Raw genomic sequence first — 24,892 nt, 5'->3', positions numbered from 1 at the left:
TCATTATTATTCACAACGACGGGACTTAATCGCGTAATATAAGTTTTAAATTTACCTCCGACGTTTCGAGGACGGGGTTGTCCCCGTGGTCTCGGAGAAAACTGGCTAAAGTTGACATCAACATCTTCTAGTCGCGCGAGTTTTTCAAACTACCCGCACTTGGTCTTGTTTATTAACTTGAACGTTTTGCGCACTAGGGATGTCACCGGGTCGACACACAACACTCACAATATTCGATTTTTCAACTTTCGATATTTGTTTTCGCTTACACTTACTAATGACTGGGTTCCATGTGGATGAGATCTTAAAACCACCTTAAAACCATCTCGATTGAAATTTCTATGTTTTTTGATTTCAATGGCTTCACGGATTTTTCTACTATAAAACCCACGATCTGTAGAAAGTATTCTAGGGTTGTGAAGCTCAATCCAGTGGTTTGGCCCTGACTCTAGTAAATGCTCAGCAACGGCAGACTTGTTCACCACGATTCTCGACAGCTGCGATATATGCTCCTTAACTCGCTCCGCAATGGTACGTTTCGTTTCCCAGATGTAGGAACTACCACAACTGCAATCTCAGAATAATGACTAAAGCAAAGAAGCCGGGCAAAAATAAAAGCTTGGTAAAAGATATCGTATTCACAACACGTTATTACTTTTTGTCTATGTGTGAGTGAGACAACAATCCGCAAGTTCTTTAGTTTTTTTCAGTATTGTCATAAGATGAACTGAGGGAAATGTCAAATGGTCCTATGTGGTTCTATAATATAATCCAGCCAAATAAAATATATGTTCGTTATTTCACAGGTAGGTGTCAACTGCAACAACTTGACATAGTCGTATTATTTTAGTTGAAATATTTCGGGATGTTTCAGCGGTCATCTTGGTTTATTTTAATTATATTGTTGCTATTCCTGAAAGATTGTTGGAAAACGTGCTGAGTTTTTATTTGTAATGGTTTGAAGTTCCCTTTGTGATAATGTCTTGTGTGATCTAGGGCTGTAAATCGCATACAGGAAGAAAAGAAAATACGCACGAACCGATAACCTTTAATCGGTGAGTTTTGTTCAATTTTGAAGAAATTAATTTATAGAACCTGACCCTAAACATAGAAATCGATATGTTGTTTATGTAATTATTACTTGCATTCAAGTCTATATAGATTTTTGCATATATTTTCGAACTTTTCTGCTAAGTATGAAAGGTTATATTTTTGGCATAGTGATGTATCGACCTCAGATCAATAACCTATCGACATTTACAGTTTTCTTATAGTTTGGCCCAGGACTGTCTCATTTTAATTGATGAGTACAGTCAAAGGCATAAATATATATACATTCCCAGTCTCAAAAATATGTGTACGCTCAGACAATAAAATCGTGTTCACATATTTTTAAGCCATTTGTCTGGATCGATATTTTTGCCTTCGACTGTACCTATAGTTTTCTTTGTTCTTACTTACTGACAGATTGTGTTTGCCAGACTATAGTTTAATACTAAAAACCGCTCAAGTGCGGGTCGGACGCGCGCACCAAGGGGACCGTACTTTTTAGTATTTGTTGTTATAGCGGCAACAGAAATACATCATCTGTGAAAATTTCAACTGTCTAGCTATCACGGTTCATGAGATACAGCCTGGTGACAGACAGACGGACAGCGAAGTATTAGTAATAGGGTCCCGTTTTTACCCTTTGGGTACGGAACCCCAATAAAAAAGACATTAATGATCATTGATGAATGTTCCTTTTATTAATATTGTTGGTTACAAAACTCAACTTTTTATTTCAGATTTCCAATGGACGAGGAATAGGGGATATTACTGCAATGTTCTGCCACCAGAGTGCAGCGCTAGCTTTTTTAGTGCACCGTAGAGTAACTTATTCATACTGTACCTTTAACAGGTTTTTGACAAGTTTTCAGGGGACCTACCGGAAAACTCGAATCCGAAATTTCGTTATCTAGCTGCCTCTTTATCGCTCGAATAAGCAAGAGTGACAGAGATGTTAGATAACGAAAGTTCGATTTTCTTGTTTCGCGATAGACCCTCAGATTGTGATAGTGGCGCCACCTACGCCGAGTTTCGCGTAATATTCCCTATTATTAAATAAAAAAAATATATTTCCTATTTGGTACAGTCAGCTGCAGAGAAAAGGTACCCCACGTCCATACTAATTTACAGAACTTTGTATGCAGGGGGGTGCCTTTTCTCTGCAGCTGACTGTACATGACTAGAAACTATACTTAGTCTTTTAGCATTAGAAAAAACGGTAAACCATTTCCACGTGTCTTTTTATTGACAAGTTTTTTTATAAATATAGCAATATTTTACTTATGAAAGCAAAAGTATGTAAATGATCGTATATTATATTTGTTGTGACTTATTTTCAGTGTTTTTCGATAAAACGACACGTTAAGATCGCTCGCCTTCTTTCTAATGATAAAAAAACGAGAGGTATAGTTAGACGGTTCTGAGTGGTAGACTGCAAATGAGATAAAAGCTATATTAGGTACATGCATTAATCCTCATATCAGGCGGCTCTTTGATTCCAAGGATTGCATAATTTTTATACTTTTTAATGATTTTTAGAATATGAAAATTATAAAAAGTATAAAAGTTATGCAATCCTTGTATTCCACGCATTTCATTTCATTTCATTTCAACGAGCCGCCTGCTACAGATTTCTTGAAATTGCCGCGTTTTTTCAGGTTCAACTTTCATTAGCCAGACTATTATCAATTTGCCAATTTCGTGATTATTGTTTTACACGGCACATAAACTTATGCATAATTTATCGATATAAAAAGTCGACACAGTTACATCCCTAGCAAATTATCAAACTTATGACACCGTACGTAAATGAGAAATAACAAGCATATATGCATCTCTTTTCGGCACATTATCTAATTCGTAAGGAAGTAAAGTACGGGTATACATATTTGCGAAGCATTTTTGCCCGACTTCTATGCTTTAGTCATTATTCTGAGACTGCAATCGATCTTATAAACGCCAGGTGACTGGAACGGGATAACGTCCTTCGGTGACCTCAGGTTTCCTGCAATAGGGTATTTGACAACATTAAAAATATATAACGAATTGCTGTCATCCTGAAAGATAATAAACTAATAAAGTATATTTCACTATATTTGAATGTAAATTATGTTTATTTTTTGGAAAATAAACGAAAGAAAATTTAATATTTTTTGAAATTTCATCAGGGACGTGAACGCGCGGGTAAAAATTCTTGATTGCCTTGAGTGTTTTAACTGTTTTATTTGTATTTAGTTAATTTTAGGTATTGTTCCACAGTTCTCTGATATATTCCGATTTATCCGTATATCTAGTAGCACAATATTCATAAGAATCTCAAAATGGAGCCGAAATATGTGAAAGCTGATAGCGCAACCTACCAGACAGACGCATTAATGGTTGCACTTTTCTTTAAAGATAATCCGGATTACTATGCTGCGGAACTTAGAAATGTAAAAACATTTCGATTTCGATGATACGAATACGACGACGATATATATAGGTATATATATAAAATACGATGACGAGAATAATGTCTCCATACTGCACTTTAGTTTGAAAGAAAAAGTATGCTACTTACTACCTACTAATGCTGAAAGAGCTATGTTATGAGGTTATGTAGTTATACATTAAATACCTACATCTTGTTTCGTTAAATAACAAAATCCGCTGCTTTAATTACCATATTTATTTACAGTTAAATATTACTTACATCGAAGTGGTCTTCACACATAAAAACATTTATATGCGCTTAAATGCTCTTTGGGTCTCTTCGCGCTAGTTTTAACCACATTTTTCTTTTTTTGGGATTCGTTGGAACGGAAACAAACAATTTATCTGGATTTTTTTATAGTCGTACTTAAACATTGCGGCACTATACACCATTTATATACCATTTTACAGTGAAATAATCAATTCAATGCACATAAACCATAAGATTTACTAAGGTCATTGACTGAGTTTACTCGCGTGTGACGTCACACGTGTCACGTGATTAGCCCCTTTGCAAAAACAGCGTTTAAGGCGCGTTCAAAATAAATAAACTTTAACATTGTTTTTTTATATTTAATACAGGAAATTTCACGGAAATATCAATGTAGTGTAATTATTAAGTCATAAACAATAAATTAAAACCATTTTCAAAAATTAGTCAAATAGCCTATTTTGGATAAAGGAGTGTATACCGTCTTTATAGAGTACCTCTCAAGTACTGTGGCCAACCTTATTATCCGTTACTGTTTCACATAAGGTAAAAATGCCGGTTGTTTGGAGGCAAGTCCCGTTGTGAATAATAATGAGTAAAAATCTTGAAAGTTTAAATCAAATCTTGTCAGTAGAAAAAGGCGGCAAATTTAAAAAATATAGGTGCGTAGGAGTATCGTCCCATAGAAAATTTGAATTTCGCGCCTTTTTCTACTATAACCTACTGACGGAAATTGCTTGACAGACTATACTTCACCTTCATGATAGCAGGAGTGCGAAACTCCTCGCTTCGGGCAACTCGGCTCCATTCGGCTCAGCATTGCTCCGAGCCGGCCGTAACACATCATCGCACCGCACCAAGGTCATTGTGCGACGCACCCATAAGTAAGAGCGAGAAAGAGATACTGTGTTATGGCTTTAAGGCCCCATTAGATAGAAGAGATATCGCTTTCTCGCTTTTACGCGTTGCGTGTGGGTGCATCCCACACGCAACGATTTTTAAGCTCTCGTGAATGGAGCCTTAAGCGCCCTCCACACTCGTGCGCGAATCGTGGCGCGAAGCCGCGGATGCGAGTGTGGAGTCTAGTTCGCTAGTCAGCGAAATCGACGCCACACTCGCGTTCGCGGCTTCGCGGCGCGTAGTCTTCGTCGCAGTGGCGTAGCTAGGCGTGGGCGAAGTGGGCCGTCGTCACGGCCTTGCACCCCAAGGGGGGCCTCGCGCTAGGCCCCTTCGGGCACAGTGAAAGAAAATGGCCTCGCAGATGCGATTTCGCTCACGGCTAGATTAGTTCACGCTACGCCAACGTGAGGTTATTTGCTACGCCACAGCGTGCACGACCACAGATAAGACCATTTAGGGAAAAGGATCCAATCCACAAAAGACTGTCAATAGAATTTGAACTTTCTGTCAACACGAAAAGTCATTCATTTAATTAAATAATTAAATGGCAAATTTTGTAGGGCCTGACTATGGATGGTATAGAAAGGATGCCAATCTTATGGCAGAATTGTTGCAAAAGTGACCGCTTTCAGCTTTAAATAATGGTTCCTAATCTCTCCGGTGGCGCTAGTTAGGCTCTGGGACATAAGTATAAATGAACCAAATAACCCGACCAAATTACGTAGGTTGTTTTTGGTAGTATTTCGGTGTATGGTGGCGCCGCCTAATTACTGTTTTTTGATCGACACTTTTCATACATAGAGATTTGGCTCCTTTATATAGTCTCCATGGGCCTGACACTCTTTGATAGAGAAAGATAGTCTTAGTTAGATAGTTTAGTGTTGGGTTAGACCCGTTTCTAAATGTGATTTAAGATAGTCTTATTGCGATTCCTATAAGAGGAAAGAGAAAATAGTGCCATGCTTTGTCCTTATCACCGACCGGGTTATTTTTCATGGTCGGGTTATGGCAGCATAGGTAGGAGGCGATGGCGAAATACCGAAATTTATAAGAGTGAAAGAGAAAAAGTATTATGCTGCCATACATTAACCTGTCAATACATGAATATGTCTTTCTCTTACCCCTGGTCGCTCGGTTTCATGTCTATAACTACTAAACTATGTCTATGCAAATTTTAGAGGATGGATCCTTTTCGCTAAATGGCGTCCTAACTTGAATTTTGACAACTAAATAGCCTAAAGGGATAGCGCCATATACTAGAAAAGGACAGCATGATTGGACCCTGAACCGCTGTCAAAGTTCGGTTTTGTAGGAAGTTTCCTTTCTGTACGGTAGTACTATTATTTAGGCCCCTTAAGCTCGAGAGCTTTTTCAATGCGCGAAAGCGTTTGAATGACATAAATGGAAACGTGTGTATTTATTCACACGATGGCGGTAGCGTTTCTTATCAAGCTTTGACGGATTTTCAGCTTGGTCTTGAGCCTTGGTCTTTAGGGCCCTCCATACTCATGCGCGAATCACCTAGTTCGCTATTCAGCGAAATCGACTCCACATTCGCGTTCACGGCTTCGCGCCGTGATTCGCGCATGAGTGTGGAGGGCCCTTTTAAATCGAATTTAGCATGCGGGCAGATCCAAGCGCTTTTTTAATGCTCTTTGAAAAAGCTCTCTTGCTTATGGGGCCTTATTCTTATTGCGTACCACACCATCGCCCGCACCAAGGTCATTGTGCGACGCACCCATAAGTAAGAGCGAAAAGAGATATCGCTTTCTTGCTCTTACTTATAGATGTGTCGCACAATGACCTTGGTGCGGTGCGACGGTGTGTTATGCTTTAGTGCGGACTAAACATTACACCACAAACAATAAAAACATTATTAATCTATGAGCAATCATTTCTAGCATAGCCTGTGGGCATTGCACATGACAATTTAACAATTGACATTTCTTTTGTCAATTAGTTTTGTCAAAATGGCGTTTAGCTTTCCTGCCTTTTCCTATATTATAGCCCTCATAATAGATGCATTCCTTATATTTTTCTCAATTTTCCATGTGATAGCTTTTGATGAACTTAAAACTGATTATAAAAATCCAATAGATCAATGTAACAGCCTCAACCCGGTACGTATTTGTTTCTTATGAGAAAACCTGGGCGATGACTTTGTTGTAACCTATTTTATCTGTTTCCAGCTAGTCCTGCCGGAATATCTGCTGCACTTGTTTATAAACGTGTTATTCCTGCTATCGGGAGAATGGTTTTCGCTGTTGATAAACGTGCCTTTGATTCTGTATCACATACACAGGTTAGAGGTTATGTTTAGGTGACGAAATCAACGAAGCTATATATTTTATTAAATTAATTCCACAAAACAACATTAGAATTAAGTAATACAGGGTTGACAAATTCACATCCGCAAACGAAATTGCTTATTAAAGATTTACCTTCGATGGCATGAGTAATGTGTGTTATTTTACAATGCAGATACCGCACGCGGCCAGTGATGTCAGGGCCTGGCCTGTATGACCCCACAAGCATAATGAATGCAGATGTTCTGACAGTTTGTCAAAGAGAAGGCTGGATCAAATTGGCGTTCTACCTCTTGTCATTCTTCTTATACTTATACGGGTAAGTGGATTGTGTGATGACTGATTAATAACCCAATTAGTTAATTGGGTTATTAATCAGTAATCAGTGCACATTGAACAATTACGAGTTGGATGGCAGCCACAATGCTCTGCTGCTCGCTCTTTATTTCTCAAGTATCAATTTATGATTTAGAAGAGCTTGAACTGTTTTTTTTGGTGATTTAATACTTTTATAAAATGCAAAATTTGTGTCGTTAGAAACTTTTCATGTAAATTATTTCCAGACTATTCGGGTTTAGCTGAACCTTAACACTTTAAAGAACAAAAAAAGCCAAGGTTGTGAGTTCAAGCTTCCACGGCGCTTGATTGTCCTACTGATTCTGGTTAAAAATGCTTGGTTAGGAAAAAATGCTATAAGAGGGACAAAATTTATTTATTTATTATTTATTTAAGCCTTTATTTTTCCTTAAATAGTTTTACATGATAAAAAAAGTTTTCTAATATTATTGTTTTCCATTTTTACTATTTTAAGGACCCCTGTTCGGTATAGGCCTCCTCCATATCTTTCCACCTTTCTCGGTCTTTTGCCTTGATTAGCCAATTTTCTCCGGCTGTGGCTATAATATCCTTGGACCACCTTGTTATGGGTTTTCCCGCCTTCCTTTTGCCATGGGGTCCTGGCCACTTTGTGACTTTGTTGGTCCATCTGTCATCTGTCAATCTTCCTATGTGGCCAGCCCATCTCCATTTCTGTTTCAGCACAAACTCGAGGGCATCTATGATGTTTGTTTTGGATCGTATGTACTTGCTGTTAACCTTGTCCTTTAGTTTTATACTGAGAATGCTCCTTTCCATGGCTCTTTTTGTTTGAGTTTGAGAACCGTATGTAAGGCATGGTAAAATGCACGTGTCCATTACTGTTTTCTTATGTTTTAGATTGTAATTTCCTTTTAGAAGCTCTTTAAAACTCCAGTACTTCCTCCAGCTGTTATGGATTCTACGGTCTATCTCCTGGCTGTTGCTGTCAGTGTCGAAAGATATTCTCTTGCCCAAGTATATGTAATGGTCTACATATTCAAGTTCTTTGCCTTGTATGTGTATTTTTGTAGGGGCTCCGTTAGTCATAATTTTTGTTTTTGTATAGTTCATTTCTAATCCGACTTTACAGCTTTCCTCGTTCAGCTCATTTAACATTATTTGTAGAATGCTGGTATTTTCTGAAAATATAGCTATATCATCTGCAAAACGCAAATGACTTAAGTGTTTATCGAATACTTTAATTCCTTTTTTATCCCAGTCCAGTTGACAGAATATGCTTTGTAGCACAGCTATGAATAACTTTGGTGATATTGGGTCCCCTTGTCGGACTCCTCTGCCTATTTTGAATTCTTTTCCTCTCGTTTCGAGTTTGACTCTGCTAGTACTGTTTTCATATATATTCCTTAGAGTGTTGATGTATTTAGAGTTTATCTTGCAGTCATTGAGGGCCTTCCAGATTGCGTTGTGGGAGATGCTGTCAAATGCCTTGGTGTAGTCTATGAAGGCTACATAGAGAGGTTTGTTGTATTCTTTGTATCGTTCTATGATTTGTTCCATTGTGTGGATGTGGTCTGTTGTTGAGTAGCCTGACCGGAACCCCGCTTGCTCTACTGGTTTATATCATCTGCAAAACGCAAATGACTTAAGTGTTTATCGAATACTTTAATTCCTTTTTTATCCCAGTCCAGTTGACAGAATATGCTTTGTAGCACAGCTATGAATAACTTTGGTGATATTGGGTCCCCTTGTCGGACTCCTCTGCCTATTTTGAATTCTTTTCCTCTCGTTTCGAGTTTGACTCTGCTAGTACTGTTTTCATATATATTCCTTAGAGTGTTGATGTATTTAGAGTTTATCTTGCAGTCATTGAGGGCCTTCCAGATTGCGTTGTGGGAGATGCTGTCAAATGCCTTGGTGTAGTCTATGAAGGCTACATAGAGAGGTTTGTTGTATTCTTTGTATCGTTCTATGATTTGTTCCATTGTGTGGATGTGGTCTGTTGTTGAGTAGCCTGACCGGAACCCCGCTTGCTCTACTGGTTGGAGATTGTCAATTTGTCTTGTTATTCTATTTAAGAGCAGAGACGTGAAGAGCTTGTAGGTGCATGCTAGCAGGCTTATAGGCCGATAGTTAGTTATATTTTTTGGGTCACCCTTTTTGTATAAAATTGTGATGTCTGATGTATGCCATTGTTTGGGAGTTTTCTCATATTGTATGATCATATTAAACAGTTGGGTCAGTGGTGTTACAAGCAGTTTGGCTCCCAGTTTTAGAAGTTCGTTGCTGATGCCATCAGGGCCAGGACTTTTGTCTTTTTTTAAATTCTTAATATGTTTTAAGACTTCTTTTTCCTCTATTAGTTGGATGGAGTTGTTTGCGTTTTCTGATTGGGTTTCTATATCTTCAGAGTAGTTGAGATCGTCGTCATTCCTTGTTTTATAAAGGTGTTGGTAGAAATTGGTTGCTGTATTTAGGATATCGGCCCGTGTGACCATTTTCTTCTCTTCTTTGTTAAGTTGTTGAATCCAGTTTTTCTGTGAGTCTAGTTCCTTTAAGCCTTTTTTTATGCTTTTATGTGCCACTATATTTTTTTCTATAATTTTCTTTCTATGGTTTTCATAGTCTTTGCGGATAGCTTTATTGGTTACTTTGAATAAGGTGCTTAGTTGTGCTTTTTCTTGTCTCGATCTGTGTGATTTTCTTAGTAGTTCAGTTCGTTTCGCGATGAGGTCTCTAGTCTCCGTTTGTAATATTGAGTATGGTTGTTTTTTAGTAGGTTCTATTTTTGCTGCATCAATGATGCTTTTTTCTAGTTTGTTGTAGTAGTCTTGAATGGTTTTCGGAGGGTCCTTCATCACTTGTGATAGGCTTTCATCGAGTTTGTATAAATAGTTTTTAGTGTCTTCTTCGCTTTTAGGTACTTTGGGGAGTGTTTTGAAGGTTTTTCTGGATTTATTGCTGTTATTGAGTATATATGTTCCTCTTACCATTTTGTGGTCAGATGGGAAGGATGTGTTCAAAAACTCTATGTTTGTGAAATTATTTGGTTTGTTAGAGAGTATGAAATCAATTTCATTTTTTGTTTGTTGGTTGGGTGAGATCCACGTCCATCTCCTATTATTTTTTATAGTAAACATTGTATTAATTATTTTTATGTGTTGTTCCATAGCGAATTGCATCAGTCGCTCACCCCTGTGGTTTCGATTTCCTGTTCCGTATTTTCCGGCAACTAACGATTCAGTGGATTTTGGAATGCCAATTTTTGCATTGAAATCGCCAAGTATGATCTGGGTTTTATTTGATGTTTCTTGGGCTTCTCTGACCGCTTTATAGAACTCTTCTATTTCACTGTCACTTGATTCTGATGTTGGAGCGTGAACTTGTATTATTGATATGTCCTCTTTGTCGAATGTTAAGTTTAGGACTGCTACTCTGTCAGATAAGCCTGTGAATCCAGTTACATGTTTTTTGAGGTATTTTTTCAACAGGAATCCGACTCCCAGATGTCCTTGTCTTTCTCCGTTCCAGCAGAGAATGTGGTCATCTTCTTCTTGTATTGTGCTTCCTTGACGTCGCACTTCGGCAAGGCCAATAATGTCGTACTTAATGGTTTTGAGTGCATGTTTTAATTCTATTAGTCTCTCTTGGCTCGATAGAGACCTGACGTTATAGGTACATATGTTTAGTCTTATTTTTGACTTTTGGTGGTGTAAATTTGGAGGGTTTTGATCTGACATCCCACGGGGATCAGCCGGGTTGGGATCTGTTTTTGGTGTGTATGTTTTGGTTTTAGTTGTATGTTTAGTTGGGATCTTCCGGTTCTTAGAGGGCATTTTTAGTTTTTTGGAATCTGACTTTCAGATACTGAATTTGTTCTGGAACGACTAAATTCAAGATCATTTGTTTTATTTATTTTGTTTCGGGCCGTTTGGCTGACTTTGTCTTCATCTATTTGTTTGTTTTCTGGTGATTTTGTAGGTGAACGGTTTCGTTTGTTATGGTTTTTCGCTGGCAATTTTCTCTTGATTATAAGTTTGTCGTAGCGAATAGTGCCGTCCCCATGCTTTTAGTAAAGGTATCAGTGAGGGTTTGAGTTTGTTTCTCGAATTCTTCTTTGATTTCTTGCGTTCTCACCCTAAAAGTTTCGTTCATTCTTGATATTAGGGTTTCCATTTGTACTTGGTCCATTTTAAGATCTTTTTCTACTATTTGGTAGGTTTTATTTGCTTATGGCTACACTTGTTTAGGGTGGGCAACACTTTTCTTTGGGAGAAATATATTTTGTAATGGCAACACTGGTTCGATATGTCAGTTGTCACTGTCAACAGACAACGTGCACCGGAAGTTGGTCTTCGAGATTTATATTCCGTAGTTATTGTTATATATAGCACTGTGATAGTTTTTTTTCCACTTTTTGCGACTTTTCGATAGGTTTTTTGTTAGAGCTTATTGTTTTTGTGTTCCGACGATTAAGTCCCGTTGTTTTAAATCACTTTAGTTCTAGGATAGATGATATTTCACTCGATTTTTAATTAAAACACTGACACGACGTTTCACACACTGCTTACTTGACAGATGCCAAACCGGAGCTTTCACTAAACTGCTGTAACTCGGAAACTTAGAATCCACAAAGGGGACTTTACTAAATTTTGACACATATTACTTAGATTTTTTTTATATTGTATAAGACACTCACTAAAACTCCAAATTAGTTTACAATAGATTATTTATTTTGAGTTTTCTATAATTAAAGCAATACAAATCTCTTATCCAACAACTTGCGTTTTTCTCTCTGTCTTAACTTAATCCCCTGTCAATGTCATTATTGTCCAAAACCGCGGCAAACCATCTGTCACTTGTCAGATATTTAAAAATAAAACTAAAAGACCGTTTGAGATATCCTTCAACATCTAACATTCGGCCATCCTGACAATCTAGGAGTTTGTCCTCAAACTCACTCTAGGATTTAACTTTTCACAACCTTCTTGTCCAATGTACCACACGACTCTTATTACATTTCAATATTAACTTATTTTAACATTTTTACTTATCACAAATTAGTCTAAAGTCTCGTAAAGAATTTGTTTCATTAGCCTTATTTACATTACGTGACATGTCGACCTTTACCACACTAGTCTCTAATGCGACAAATATTCACCTGATGTGACATTTCACTCCGCACCACATTAGGCTCTATTTGCGGCCGTGGGAACCACCTACCCACTCAGTCCATAACATTCAAAATAATAGCCTGAAGTGACATTTCACTCCGTACCACATTAGTCTCTACTTGCGGCCGTGTGAACCTACCCACTCAGTCTTAAACATTAAGAATATTCACCCGATGTGACTTTCCACTCCGTACCACATCAGTCTCTAATGCGGCCGTGTGAACCTACCCACTCGGTCTAGAACATTATTAACATTCACCTGATGTGACATTCCACTACGCACCATATTAGTCTCTACTTGCGGCCGTGGGAACCTACCCACTCAGTCCATAACATTCAAAATAATAGCCTGATGTGACATTTCACTCCGTACCACATTAGTCTCTACTTGCGGCCGTGTGAACCTACCCACTCAGTCTTAAACATTAAGAATATTCACCCGATGTGACATTCCACTCCGTACCACATTAGCCTCCAATGCGGCCGTGCGAACCTACCCACTCGGTCTAGAACATTATTAACATTCACCTGATGTGACATTCCACTCCGTACCATATTAGTCTCTACTTGCGGCCGTGTGAACCTACCCACTCAGTCTATACCTAACATCAACAATTATAGCCTGATGTGACATTTCACTCCGTACCACATTAGTCTCTACTTGCGGCCGTGTGAACCTACCCACTCAGTCTTGAATATTAAGAATATTCACCCGATGTGACATTCCACTCCGTACCACATTAGCCTCCAATGCGGCCGTGTGAACCTACACACTCGGTCTAGAACATTATCAACATTCACCTGATGTGACATTCCACTCCGTACCATATTAGTCTCTACTTGTGGCCGTGTGAACCTACCCACTCAGTCTATACCTAACATCAAAAATTATAGCCTGATGTGACATTTCACTCCGTACCACATTAGTCTCTACTTGCGGCCGTGTGAACCTACCCACTCAGTCTTGAATATTCAGAATATTCACCCGATGTGACATTCCACTCCGTACCACATTAGCCTCCAATGCGGCCGTGTGAACCTACCCACTCGGTCTAGAACATTATTAACATTCACCTGATGTGACATTCCACTCCGTACCATATTAGTCTCTACTTGTGGCCGTGTGAACCTACCCACTCAGTCTATACCTAACATCAAAAATTATAGCCTGATGTGACATTTCACTCCGTACCACATTAGTCTCTACTTGCGGCCGTGCGAACCTACCCACTCAGTCTTGAATATTCAAAATATTCACCCGATGTGACATTCCACTCCGTACCACATTAGCCTCCAATGCGGCCGTGTGAACCTATCCACTCGGTCTAGAACATTATTAACATTCACCTGATGTGGCATTCCACTCCGTACCATATTAGTCTCTACTTGCGGCCGTGTGAACCTACCCACTCAGTCTATACCTAACATAAAAAATTATAGCCTGATGTGACATTTCACTCCGTACCACATTAGTCTCTACTTGCGGCCGTGTGAACCTACCCACTCAGTCTTGAATATTAAGAATATTCACCCGATGTGACATTCCACTCCGTACCACATTAGCCTCCAATGCGGCCGTGTGAACCTACCCACTCGGTCTAAAACATTATTAACATTCACCTGATGTGACATTCCACTCCGTACCATATTAGTCTCTACTTGCGGCAGTGCGAACCTAGCCACTCAGTCTATAACATTAAAAATATGCACCTGAAGTGACATTTCACTCCGCACCACACTAGGGCCGGGTGAACCTGGTCACTCAGTCTAAACATTAACAATATTCACCTGAGGTGACATTTCACTCCGCACCACACTAGGGCCGGGTAAACCTGGTCACTCAGTCTAAACATTAACTGATTAACAATATTCACCTGAGGTGACATTTTGCTCTGCACCACACCACTCACCAGTGTGGCTGGGTGAACCTGCTCCTTTGTTTAGTATACTTATCCATATTTGCAACAAATAACAATCTCAGCGGCAAAAAGGCAACATTATAACCTTTAGTATTCATCTAAAGGCAGTAAGTATTATCATAATTAAATATATGTTCACATATATAAACATGACTTTCATAAACAACAATCATTTTCTTTGACTTTCATTTTTCCTTACTATTTACATCACGTTACTTAGGTGGAATAGCTTCTTTCTCACCCAAATAATTCTATTTTACTAACTATTCTCGTTTCGCTATCTGTTACTTTGTTTCAGATATCCTAATACCATAATATCGTACATTTCATAATATTTCATGTAAAAGTCAATCATATTTTAATGAATCTACCGAACCTGAATCATCAACATATCATATCAATCATCTCAATCTTGTACTATTGACATGCATGACTGTATACAATTATTAACCTAGACATTTTTTTTCTGAGATGTCACAAGCGTTTAGTAGTGTTAAAGAAGAAACACCATACATGTATCATTAAATAACGGATTAACCATTAGATATTATATTATATTAGGATAAGCATTAGTTTAGGTAGACCACATAATGACGCCAGCAATGATGGGCAATGCTCTGGCCACAACAGTATATAGTGATCAGACCATCTGCAACATTGAACATAGGGCTGCACTGCACTCGAGCAAGCGTCATAATCAGTTATCAGTTCGACCTCATGATGAAAAGCCTTCGCCCAATAAGGTCAGCAAGCAGCACTTCCGAACTTCTACACCTCGTGCGCCTTCTAAATCGCATCAGGAGATTTGCGACGTAGCTAAGTTGGTCCTCAGCGACTCCACTGACCCCGATGACTGTGCACTGCTTAGGCCTGCAGACTCGCACCGCCACACAGGCGCACACACTCGCACCGCCGCTTAGACGTATAGCCTAGCACTTCCGCTCAAGTATGCAGACTCGCACCTCCGCTCAAGTGCGCAGACTCGGACCGCCGCTCAAGTGCGCAGACTCTTGCCAGTACATTCTGCAATCATAATTCAGGGCAATAACTATATTCGTCATGTTAAAGCATGTTTGGATTCAACATTTCAAATTTCGGTTCAACTATTCTTGACTCACTAACATTTTTCTAATAATTTATCAAAATAATGTTTGATCAGAAGGATTAAATATGACCTTGCGGAGAAGACCTGTGCCCAGCACTGGGACATCATCTGTTATTAATGATGAAGGCTACAATATCAACATGCACTAAGATGTACACTTACAAAACAAGTCAAATACTCTATTGAGATTCTTGATAAGGTAACTCTATCCCTCATATTATAAATTTTTTTTGCAAATATTTCATTTTTGGTTCAAGCTTTTATCGCTGACTGTACTTTTCTTTTCACAGACAACTAATACTTAGACAATTCCAATAATCCCAAACACGGTTTGGTTTGCAAATTAGGTTGCCTTGTTTTATCACCGAGTTCCTATGGACACCTCCTGTCTCTATCATCAGATCAGCTGGATGGTACCATAATATTGCATTGTCACGCAACTTACTTATTCAAATTCAAATTCAAATTATTTCGGAAACAATGTCCATAGTTGTTAGTAAAAAAAAAATTTACTTAGAGCTAGTATTAGTAGGCACCTTAAATTAATATATAGATAATAACACACTCAAGAACAATCATACATAACCTAGCGAGCAATGCAAAAGGTTCCAGTGCTTCTGGAAGCGCCCCTCACATCGCTCTGCAATGGTGTTCGGTATGCTATTTGGGCTGCCCCGCAACCTCTTCACTAAGGATGCCACTCTTTTGCGCAAAATAGCTGCAAAGCTGTCCAACTTGTTGTGGCACTTAAGTGTGCCAATTTTTAGCTTCATCGGAAACCAGAAAGTGGGTCAAATTTAGCTTGCAAGATTTGACCCGTGCAAACATACATAGTTATATAGATACATTGCAAGTAAATAAAAAATAAAAAACTTGTAAAAATAAGTTTTATAAGCATTCAGTAATATCAATAAAACATGTGGTCACAAACAATATGGGACCGGCAACAAACTCGGCGGGACACATCTTTTCAAAACATCAGAATGTCCAGCATCATCCAACACTACGGTCTCACAGTCTATGTCTCGCTTGCTCCTTTATCAGGTGAAGTACAGGATCCCAAGCTGGTGGTAGAGAAAAGCCATCTTCCTCGACTTTTGATCAAAAACTCAACCTCTAAATTTACTCCCTTCTTAAATAACTATAAATCGCCCATTTACCATCCTCATATACTAATCTGTCTTATTTTATTTCTCTTGTATGCCAGCATCCTACACTTTTCATAACACCTCTATACACAACACTTAACCCAGTGATAACTCACACATATATCTCATACAGTTACACGATCCACGATTTCCACTGAAGTCTCACAAATTGGTCTCAACCTTAAGTGTCTGACACTGAAGTGTGAGCCAATACTGACTTATGGCAGTACTGTTGGAGAACTTCAAATAGCATACTATCTTGCATCTTTATTGCAAACCGAATAGTAAAGGCTTGGAACAAATTACCCTCTGAAGTTGTGAACTCTACAAGTGTGAATCAATTTAAAAATAGACTAGACAAACTATCAAAACTGTGAAATCATGCTAAGTGAACTATGATTTAGACGTACCAGCATTAGCTGCCTGTCTAAAACAAAATAATAATAATATCCTTCACCTGATTAGATAAGTATACCCTTAAGCCAACAGCCAACACACAAAGAACTTGTGTAGAGAATACTTAACTTTTGTCATAGTAGCAAATGCAGTATCCACTTGGTAACTTTTGACATAATAGTTAGCTGCAGTCATCTCTCACCGCAGATTTTCTTTTGCCAATGCTCTTTGCTTTCGCTGAAAAAAAAAATCCTTGTGCACAATTTGGTGAAGATTCCCATCAAGCAGCTGCAGTGATCATTGGGAAAGACTTTGACATTTTCATTCAATCTTATATGGCTGATTATATTTCATAAACCTTTTATATATGGCGATATAGCACATTGCAATAATTCATTATAATTCTTCAACATTAGGCCTTTGTGGATATCCAAACACCCAAACTATCATCATCTGTGCATGTAGTTCTCAATCTCGTTACTTTTCATCTTAGAATAGTTAAAATATTTATCAACATGAAGCAATTTCTCAACATTATATAAATAACCAAACTTTTATTATACACATTTCTTTTCATGTTTTAAGGTTAGCATAACCTTGTCACTAAGGTTGTCATTGTTGTTGAGTTGTTGACATGCGTATATGCGATCATAGCTAAGAATGTAGGCTGTAAAATGTTTGCATATGTGCAATACTCAATATTCAAGATTTTGCACTAAAGCATTCAGTTTGCTCAGTCAGTAGGTTTCGCTTTTATATCATTTGTTCTTTGACATTTAAGCCCATTCTTCAACGTTCTTGCCACTTCTGATATAAGACACTCACTAAAACTCCAAACCGTGGATCAAAATGACCCAAATTATGAATGATGTCTCAATGTTGTATTATAATATTGTAGACGTAAACTTAATAATATGAATTTTTTTGTGGCAGATACAGGATGTTAATTAGAAAAAAAATTTTTTTTAAATAAAAGTGGTGGATGAATTTGACACAGATTTGTTTGAATAACATATAACAATGTTCTGTAAAGTACAACACTTCATTAACTGACTATAATATTATTTTAGGCGTTTTAGGATCAATATTAGGTATTTATTAAATGGCATTATACCCGTGGATGAAAATGACACAAAATGCGTGTGTATGTCGGAAGCCACTTTGCCTTTACAGGGAAACAAAGAATTTCGTCTCTAATATTTTTTTTACAGAATGCTGATTGAAAAAAGAAATACCTAAATTTCTACCTAAGCAAATACCTAGGATGACACAAAATATTATTTTTAGGTTTAGTATATGGTCTGGAAACTATATATAAAAAATAAGCAACATTAATATTCTTATAACCTCAGAAGTTATTGGTACAGGTCTATTTGCTGATGACACCAAAGTTATGGGTAATCCATTAGTAACTCATAATATTATCCAGAGTGATTTAGATCGCATAATTCAGTGGACTAAAGACTGGCTCATATCACTAAATGCTGACAAGTGCACAATTCTACACATAGGTAATACAAACCCTAAACTAAATTACCACATTGACTCTGTTCCCCTTCAAGCAGTAGCTAGTCAAAGAGATCTGGGCATCATTGTTTCACACAACTTGAAATGGGACACGCATATCACTAAAATCACCAAGAGAGCAAATTCTATGCTGTATATGATCCGGAAAGCATTCCATGTAATTACTAAGGACCTATTTATTAGAATATACAAGTCATACCTTCGCCCTTTACTTGAGTATGCTTTTCAGATATGGTCCCCCTACTTTAAAAAGGACATCACATTGCTGGAAAAGGTATAGCAAAGAGCAACGAAAATGGTTGCTTCATTGAAGGACAAGCCATATGAAGAACGGCTTCAGGAACTAGGTCTTACAACATTGGAGGACAGAAGGAAGCGAGGCGATCTTATTGAGACATACAAAATCTTGTCTGGACACTACAATGTTCCAAATATTAAAGACCTATACATATCAAGCTAGAATGCAAAGTTGAGAGGACACTAAGAAACTTGTCAAACCCCCGTGTGCTAGCAACCCTAGGAAACACTTCTTGCCGAATCGTGTGGTAAATGTGTGGAACTCTCTACCAGAAACTGTTTTCAGTGCACCGTCAGTGAACACTTTCAAAAATAGACTAGATACACATTTTAGAACTTTGAAAAGTACAAAATAAAATACAAGTGCTCGATATACACGCATCAGCTCCAAGATCAAATAAATAATAATAATAATACCTTGGACAGCTAGAAGAACAAACTTCCTCATACTAAGAGAGCTCAACATTGCAAGTAATTGCAACTCGGCTCTCCACGGCATGCCATGAGCAGACCCTTTGATTCTTTAGATATATTATGCGGTCTCCAACGCATGATGTTGTGGAATCGCATAAGTTCAAGCCGAATGAACGACGAAGGTATTTGGAATGGCGCACGTATGAGGGACACATATTTATGAAAGTAAGTATAAAAGTGTTTGTAGGAGTAAGCAATGAGTCTTTAGAGCAATAATCTCGCCTCTAGAAGTCAAAAGTCTCAGCCGTTGAGCACAATTAATGAATGCTATAACATGCGGTTAACCCAATGGTACCCAAGAGAAGGTAAAAGAAAGGCGAAGAAACCTATAATGAGATGGGGCGACGACATCGCGCAGGTAGCTGGCCGTACCTGGAGCAGAGTGGCAACGGATCGGAGAGAGTGGAGAAGGTTGGAGGAGGCCTTTGCCGAAGGGCAAGCAGGCAGGGAATTCAAAAGATGGGAGATAATAGAGAGATAATGTGATAATAGCAAGAAAACAAAAAAAGACCAAATAAAAGATGGAGAGACGAGCTAGTGAACTTCGACAGATACTGGTGGAGAACAGCACAGGATAGGAAGGAATGGGAAGAACTGGGGGAGGCCTTTTCCGCTCAAGCGACATGCAAATAATAAACCAATAATAATTGAAATTTATGTAATTGTAAAAAAAGAAGCATGAAATAAAGGCTATTACTACTATTACTATTACTAATGTGCAACTATTCCTTGTTCAGCAAATAAAGGCTATTTTATTTTATTTATTTATTATAACATGCGGTGTCATATAGAATTACATCTTGACTACGTCATGTGACAGACATGCTTATCCATCCGAATTGTATAGCATTTGTTGTCACATAGCATATAAAAAATATACTTCATATTGACGCGGATTGCATAGCATTCGACTTGCATAGAATAACGCGTCATATAGCAACTTAATTGATATGTCTGTAGTGACGGGAATGCTATAACAGTCCCAAAATCTCCATACAAAATTTAGGTGTCCAACTGGTGTGACTGAGCGTCCGCGAAAAAAACGAAGGTGTATAAGAGTTTCCAGCTTATTATCACTCATTCCGAGGTTAAACCCTTAATTTAACTGGGCCATTAGGAATCCCCTTCCACTAAAATGTTAAATATCTTAGTAACCATATTGTTCTCTTTTTTTTTCAGAATGATTGTGGTGCTGATTGCAGCATAATTTGGATGGCAGACGCCGCAGACCCTAATGTTAAGTGGTACCCCTGTTGTTTATAATTAGCACTCTTAAGTCATTGTATGAGGAACAAATTCGTGTAAATGGTTTTTACCTGACAGGGAAGCTCATCATTTGACTAATCTGTATTGGCAGATCTGTTACAATAGGTACATACTTTTTTTTCTTACAGTTCAGTTTAGTTTGACGACTGGTCTGGCCTAGTGGGTAGTGACCCTGCCTGTGAAGCCGATGGTTCTGGGTTCGAATCCCGGTAAGGGCATTTATTTGTGTGATGTGCACAGATATTTGTTCCTGAGTCATTGGTGTTTTCTATGTATTTAAGTATTTAAATATTATATATATATCATTGTCTGAGTACCCTCTTATTTATTATTAAAATGAGCTTCTTTTATTTGATATTATAGTTTGAATTTCGTTATAGTTTGAAAAACTTTATTTTTTAATTTTCTCATTTACCCCCCAAAAGTGACCCCCATGTTTAGAATTCCTTTGTTTACGTTACATGTCAGTCTTTGGGTCACAAATTTACATTTGTGTACCAAATTTCAACTTAATTGGTCCAGTCGTTTTAGAGAAAATGAGCTGTGACAGACGGACAGACAGACAGACGCACGAGTGATCCTATATGTGATAAGGGTTCCATTTTTTCCTTTTGAGGTACGGAGCCCTAAAAAAGTAAAAAAAACAGTATACTGTCAATGTTATCAATATTTTGTTTATCAAAGAAAATTACAAAAATTATATTGTGTACTTAATAAAATCTGATCATAAAATGAATATTGTGTGTATTCACTGCAGAATCTGATAGCAACACGCAATACTAATAGTATGTAGGTAAACAGTAACACTTAATTATTACACTTGGGTCAGTGTGAATATAGTAATAACAGCATATCTTTTACTTTATCCTGTTGCTGTTTATATGTATCAATGTCTGTCGGGGTTGTTGCCCTATATTGTTGCAATTCTAGTGACTGTTGTGTGTAATTTGTGAACGAAAGTATTTTATTAATAAAAATTACTGCTAATAATTTATGTAATGCTAAATTTTTGATTTTTTGTCCTCTTGACTGGCAAATCAATGCTGGTTACATTTTATTCCTATTAACTATTTTACTTTAACTCCCTAGTTTGACCCTGTAACAGGCTTTTATTGATCGGCGGCAAAAGTATTATAAAACTTGTTGGTGATCTGGGAATTGAGGGGGCAAAATTTAGTAATTCTGTGCTATGGACTACGATGCGCCGTCTTTGTAAACTCAAGTCAAGATCAGGATTTTGAAATTTAACATCAGTATGTTAACATTTGCCTACCTCTTGGAATTAATACCTAGACTATATCTGGTTAGTTTAATTCATACTAATTTAACGTAAGCACACTGAGGCGCACGCAATAGATACACGTCAGCCAGCCAGGTTGTAGAGCGACGTTCTCTCATTTTTATAATAAAATAAAATAAACCGGCCAAGTGCGAGTCGGACTCGCGTTCCAAGGTTCCGTACATTACAAAACTTTTTTTTAACAATGTATTTTTTATGTGAAAAAACCCGTAGCCACCAAACTTACATATGTACACCAAATTTCAACTTAATTGGTCCAGTAGTTTGGGAGAAAATAAGCTGTGACGCCTGTGACAGACGGACAGACAGACAGACGTACGAATGATCCTATAAGGGTTCCGTTTTTTTCTTTTTGAGGTACGGAACCCTAAAAACGACGGGTTCCGTACCACTACGCAAAAAAACACGTTTGTTGTATGGGAGCCCCACAAATATTTATTTTAATCTGTTTTTAGTATTTGTTGGCAATAGAAATACATCATCTGTGATAATTTAAACTGTCTAGCTATCACGGTTAATGAGATACAGCCTGGTGACAGACAGACGGACACCGGAGTCTTAGTATTAGGGTCCCGTTTTTACCCTTTGGGTACGAAGCCTAAAGAGATAAAAATCAACACCGTACAATAGTAATTTGCATTTTACCATTACTGAGGGCAGGGGGGTGTCACTTCGCAGTTTAGGTACATTTGGCCGGCGCGCCTCCCGGGCAGGCGTATGGCAATAGGCTGCCGCTCGACTCGCGCAAAATTGAAAATACATAATGCCTTCGAAACCTAAATCTATAGATATTGTTCTGTTTACGGATGTCTGAATAAACAGAAGAACAAGGAAGCAGAAATAAAGATAATTTTTAAGAAAAAAAAAAACCGACTTCAATGGGGGATGCCGCTGAAAGTATACTTATTGTTGATGGTGCACTCTTAGATTCCAGACAATGAAATGAAATAGACAGCATATTTTGCGTAATTATCCTAATCCATCTTTTGACTAATTTTGCCTAATTGCCTAATTATTATAATATTGCCTAATAATGTAGAAAAGGAGGTAAAACTACCCACTTTTCTAGTAGCATTTCGTTTTTGTAAGGGTCGCAGTTCTAACCTAACCTACTTTTCTGATAGCATTTCGTTTCTGTAAGGGTCACAGTTCTAACCTAACCTAACCCACTTTTCTAGCATGTCCGGGTCCGGGTCTGGGTCCGGATCCGAGTCCGGGTCCGTGTCCGGCTGTCCGGGTCCAAGTTTGGGTCAGAGTTCGGTCCGGGTCCGGATCCGAGTTGGGGTCCATGTCCAGACCTGGGTTCGGGTCCGAGTCCGGGTCCAAGTTTGGGTCTGGGTCCATAAGGAAGAGAACAAATCGCCAAACGTGAACTATGTGTCATTGAAGAGTTCCATTCTGATCATCATCAGCAGTTCCACTTAATCAAATGTCACTTTTTTAAATGTAAATGCTGGATTTCTTGATGAAAATACAAAAATCACAATATGTATGCATTTCACATTTGAGGAGTTCCCTCGGTTCCTCATGGGTCTCATCATCAGAACTCGAGCTTGACAAAAATATGCCTTAAAAACTTAAGTTGCTTAACAAACATGAAGAAGAGGACAAATCGCCAAACGTAAACTATGCGTCATTAAAGAGTTACATTCTAATCATCATCAGCAGTTCCACTTCATCAAATGTCACTTTTTAAAATGGAAATGCTGGATTTGTTGATAAAAATACAAAAATCACTATATGTATGCCTTTCACATTTGAGGAGTTCCCTCGATTCCTCATGGATCCCATCATCAGAACTCGAGCTTGACAAAAATGTTTCTTGAAAACCTAACTTGCTTAACAAACATAACGAAGAGGACAAATCGCCAAACGTGAACTATGCGTCATTGAAGAGTTCCGTTCTGATCATCATCAGCAGTTCTACTTCATCAAATGTCACTTTTTTAAATGTAAATGCTTGATTTGTTGATGAAAATACTAAAATCACTATATGTAAGCCTTTAACATTTGAGGAGTTCCCTCGATTCCTCATGGATCCCATCATCAGAACTGCGTTTTGATAAAAACGGGACCAATCTGTATATATATACTTACAATCAAAAAAAGAATTTTCAAAATCGGTCCAGAAATGACGGAGTTATGGAGTAACAAACATTAAAAAAAAAAAAAAACAAAAAAACATACAACCGAATTGATAACCTCCTCCTTTTGAAATCTTGAAGTCGGTTAAAAAATTAAATTCCGGACTATATTGACCGACATATTTTCAAAGGAATAAGTATGTACTTCTGTGTCATACCTACTTCCGTGAGAATCAGACATACTATCTCCGGATAAAAAATTATGTTTACAGAATCAACGTTTGTAATTCCTACATATTTATCTTAAAAATAATAAATCAGTAGGTATAGGTACAAAAACTTGTCAAGTGACAACCCTGTGCCGACACTCACAGCTCGGTCATAAAACTGCGGCGCGCAAAGAAGATTCACGGTTCGTGCGCGGTTATAAAGTTTCATTTTTGCCTGCAGGCGGCGAGTATAGGTATAATTTTATACCTAAATCTTTTATGAAGAAGTTAATTTTCTGTACGGTAGTACTATTAGTTATTCTGTGCTGAGGGTCCCATTGCCGAGTCGTTTGAAAAATGTCACGTGTAAGAAATATCATAATCTATATATATAAACGTAAAAGTCCTGACTGACTGACTCACTTAAATTAACGCCCAGCCCAAACCGTTGAACCTAGACTCCTAGAGAGCTGAATTTTTCACAATAGGTAGCTTTTATGACGTTACTATCCACTAAGAAGGGGATTTTCAAAATTCATCCCCCAAGGGGGTGAAATGGGGTCCAAAGTTTGTATGGGGTTCAAGTTTGATTTTAAGCTATGAATTCGAACCTTGGGTAAAAAATATATTATTAAAAAACAAGAAATCTACTTTAAGCGTTTTTGAAAATTCATCCCCTAAGGTGGTGAAAAAGGGGTTATAAGTTTGTATGGAGATCAAAATTTTTATCAAATGCGGGACT

The 24,892-nt window shown here is 37.9% G+C and overlaps 1 protein-coding gene across 1 annotated transcript; it reads left to right on the top strand.

Annotated features, from left to right (window-relative positions):
• The first annotated feature begins 6,577 nt into the window (after positions 1-6,577).
• On the top strand, positions 6,578-21,556 carry LOC134747252 (protein cornichon). The gene is made up of 4 exons (XM_063681865.1): positions 6,578-6,750; positions 6,820-6,932; positions 7,112-7,255; positions 20,471-21,556. Exons 1-4 carry the CDS (start codon positions 6,601-6,603, stop codon positions 20,496-20,498), a joined length of 435 nt encoding a protein of 144 aa, XP_063537935.1. The 5' UTR covers positions 6,578-6,600; the 3' UTR covers positions 20,499-21,556.
• Positions 21,557-24,892: the final 3,336 nt, after the last annotated feature.

Source organism: Cydia strobilella, chromosome 1, assembly GCF_947568885.1.
Source record: "Cydia strobilella chromosome 1, ilCydStro3.1, whole genome shotgun sequence".
Classification (NCBI taxonomy): Eukaryota; Metazoa; Arthropoda; class Insecta; order Lepidoptera; family Tortricidae; genus Cydia; species Cydia strobilella.
The sequence above is the reverse complement of the archived record's forward strand: the minus strand, read 5'-3'. Positions and strand labels throughout refer to the sequence as shown.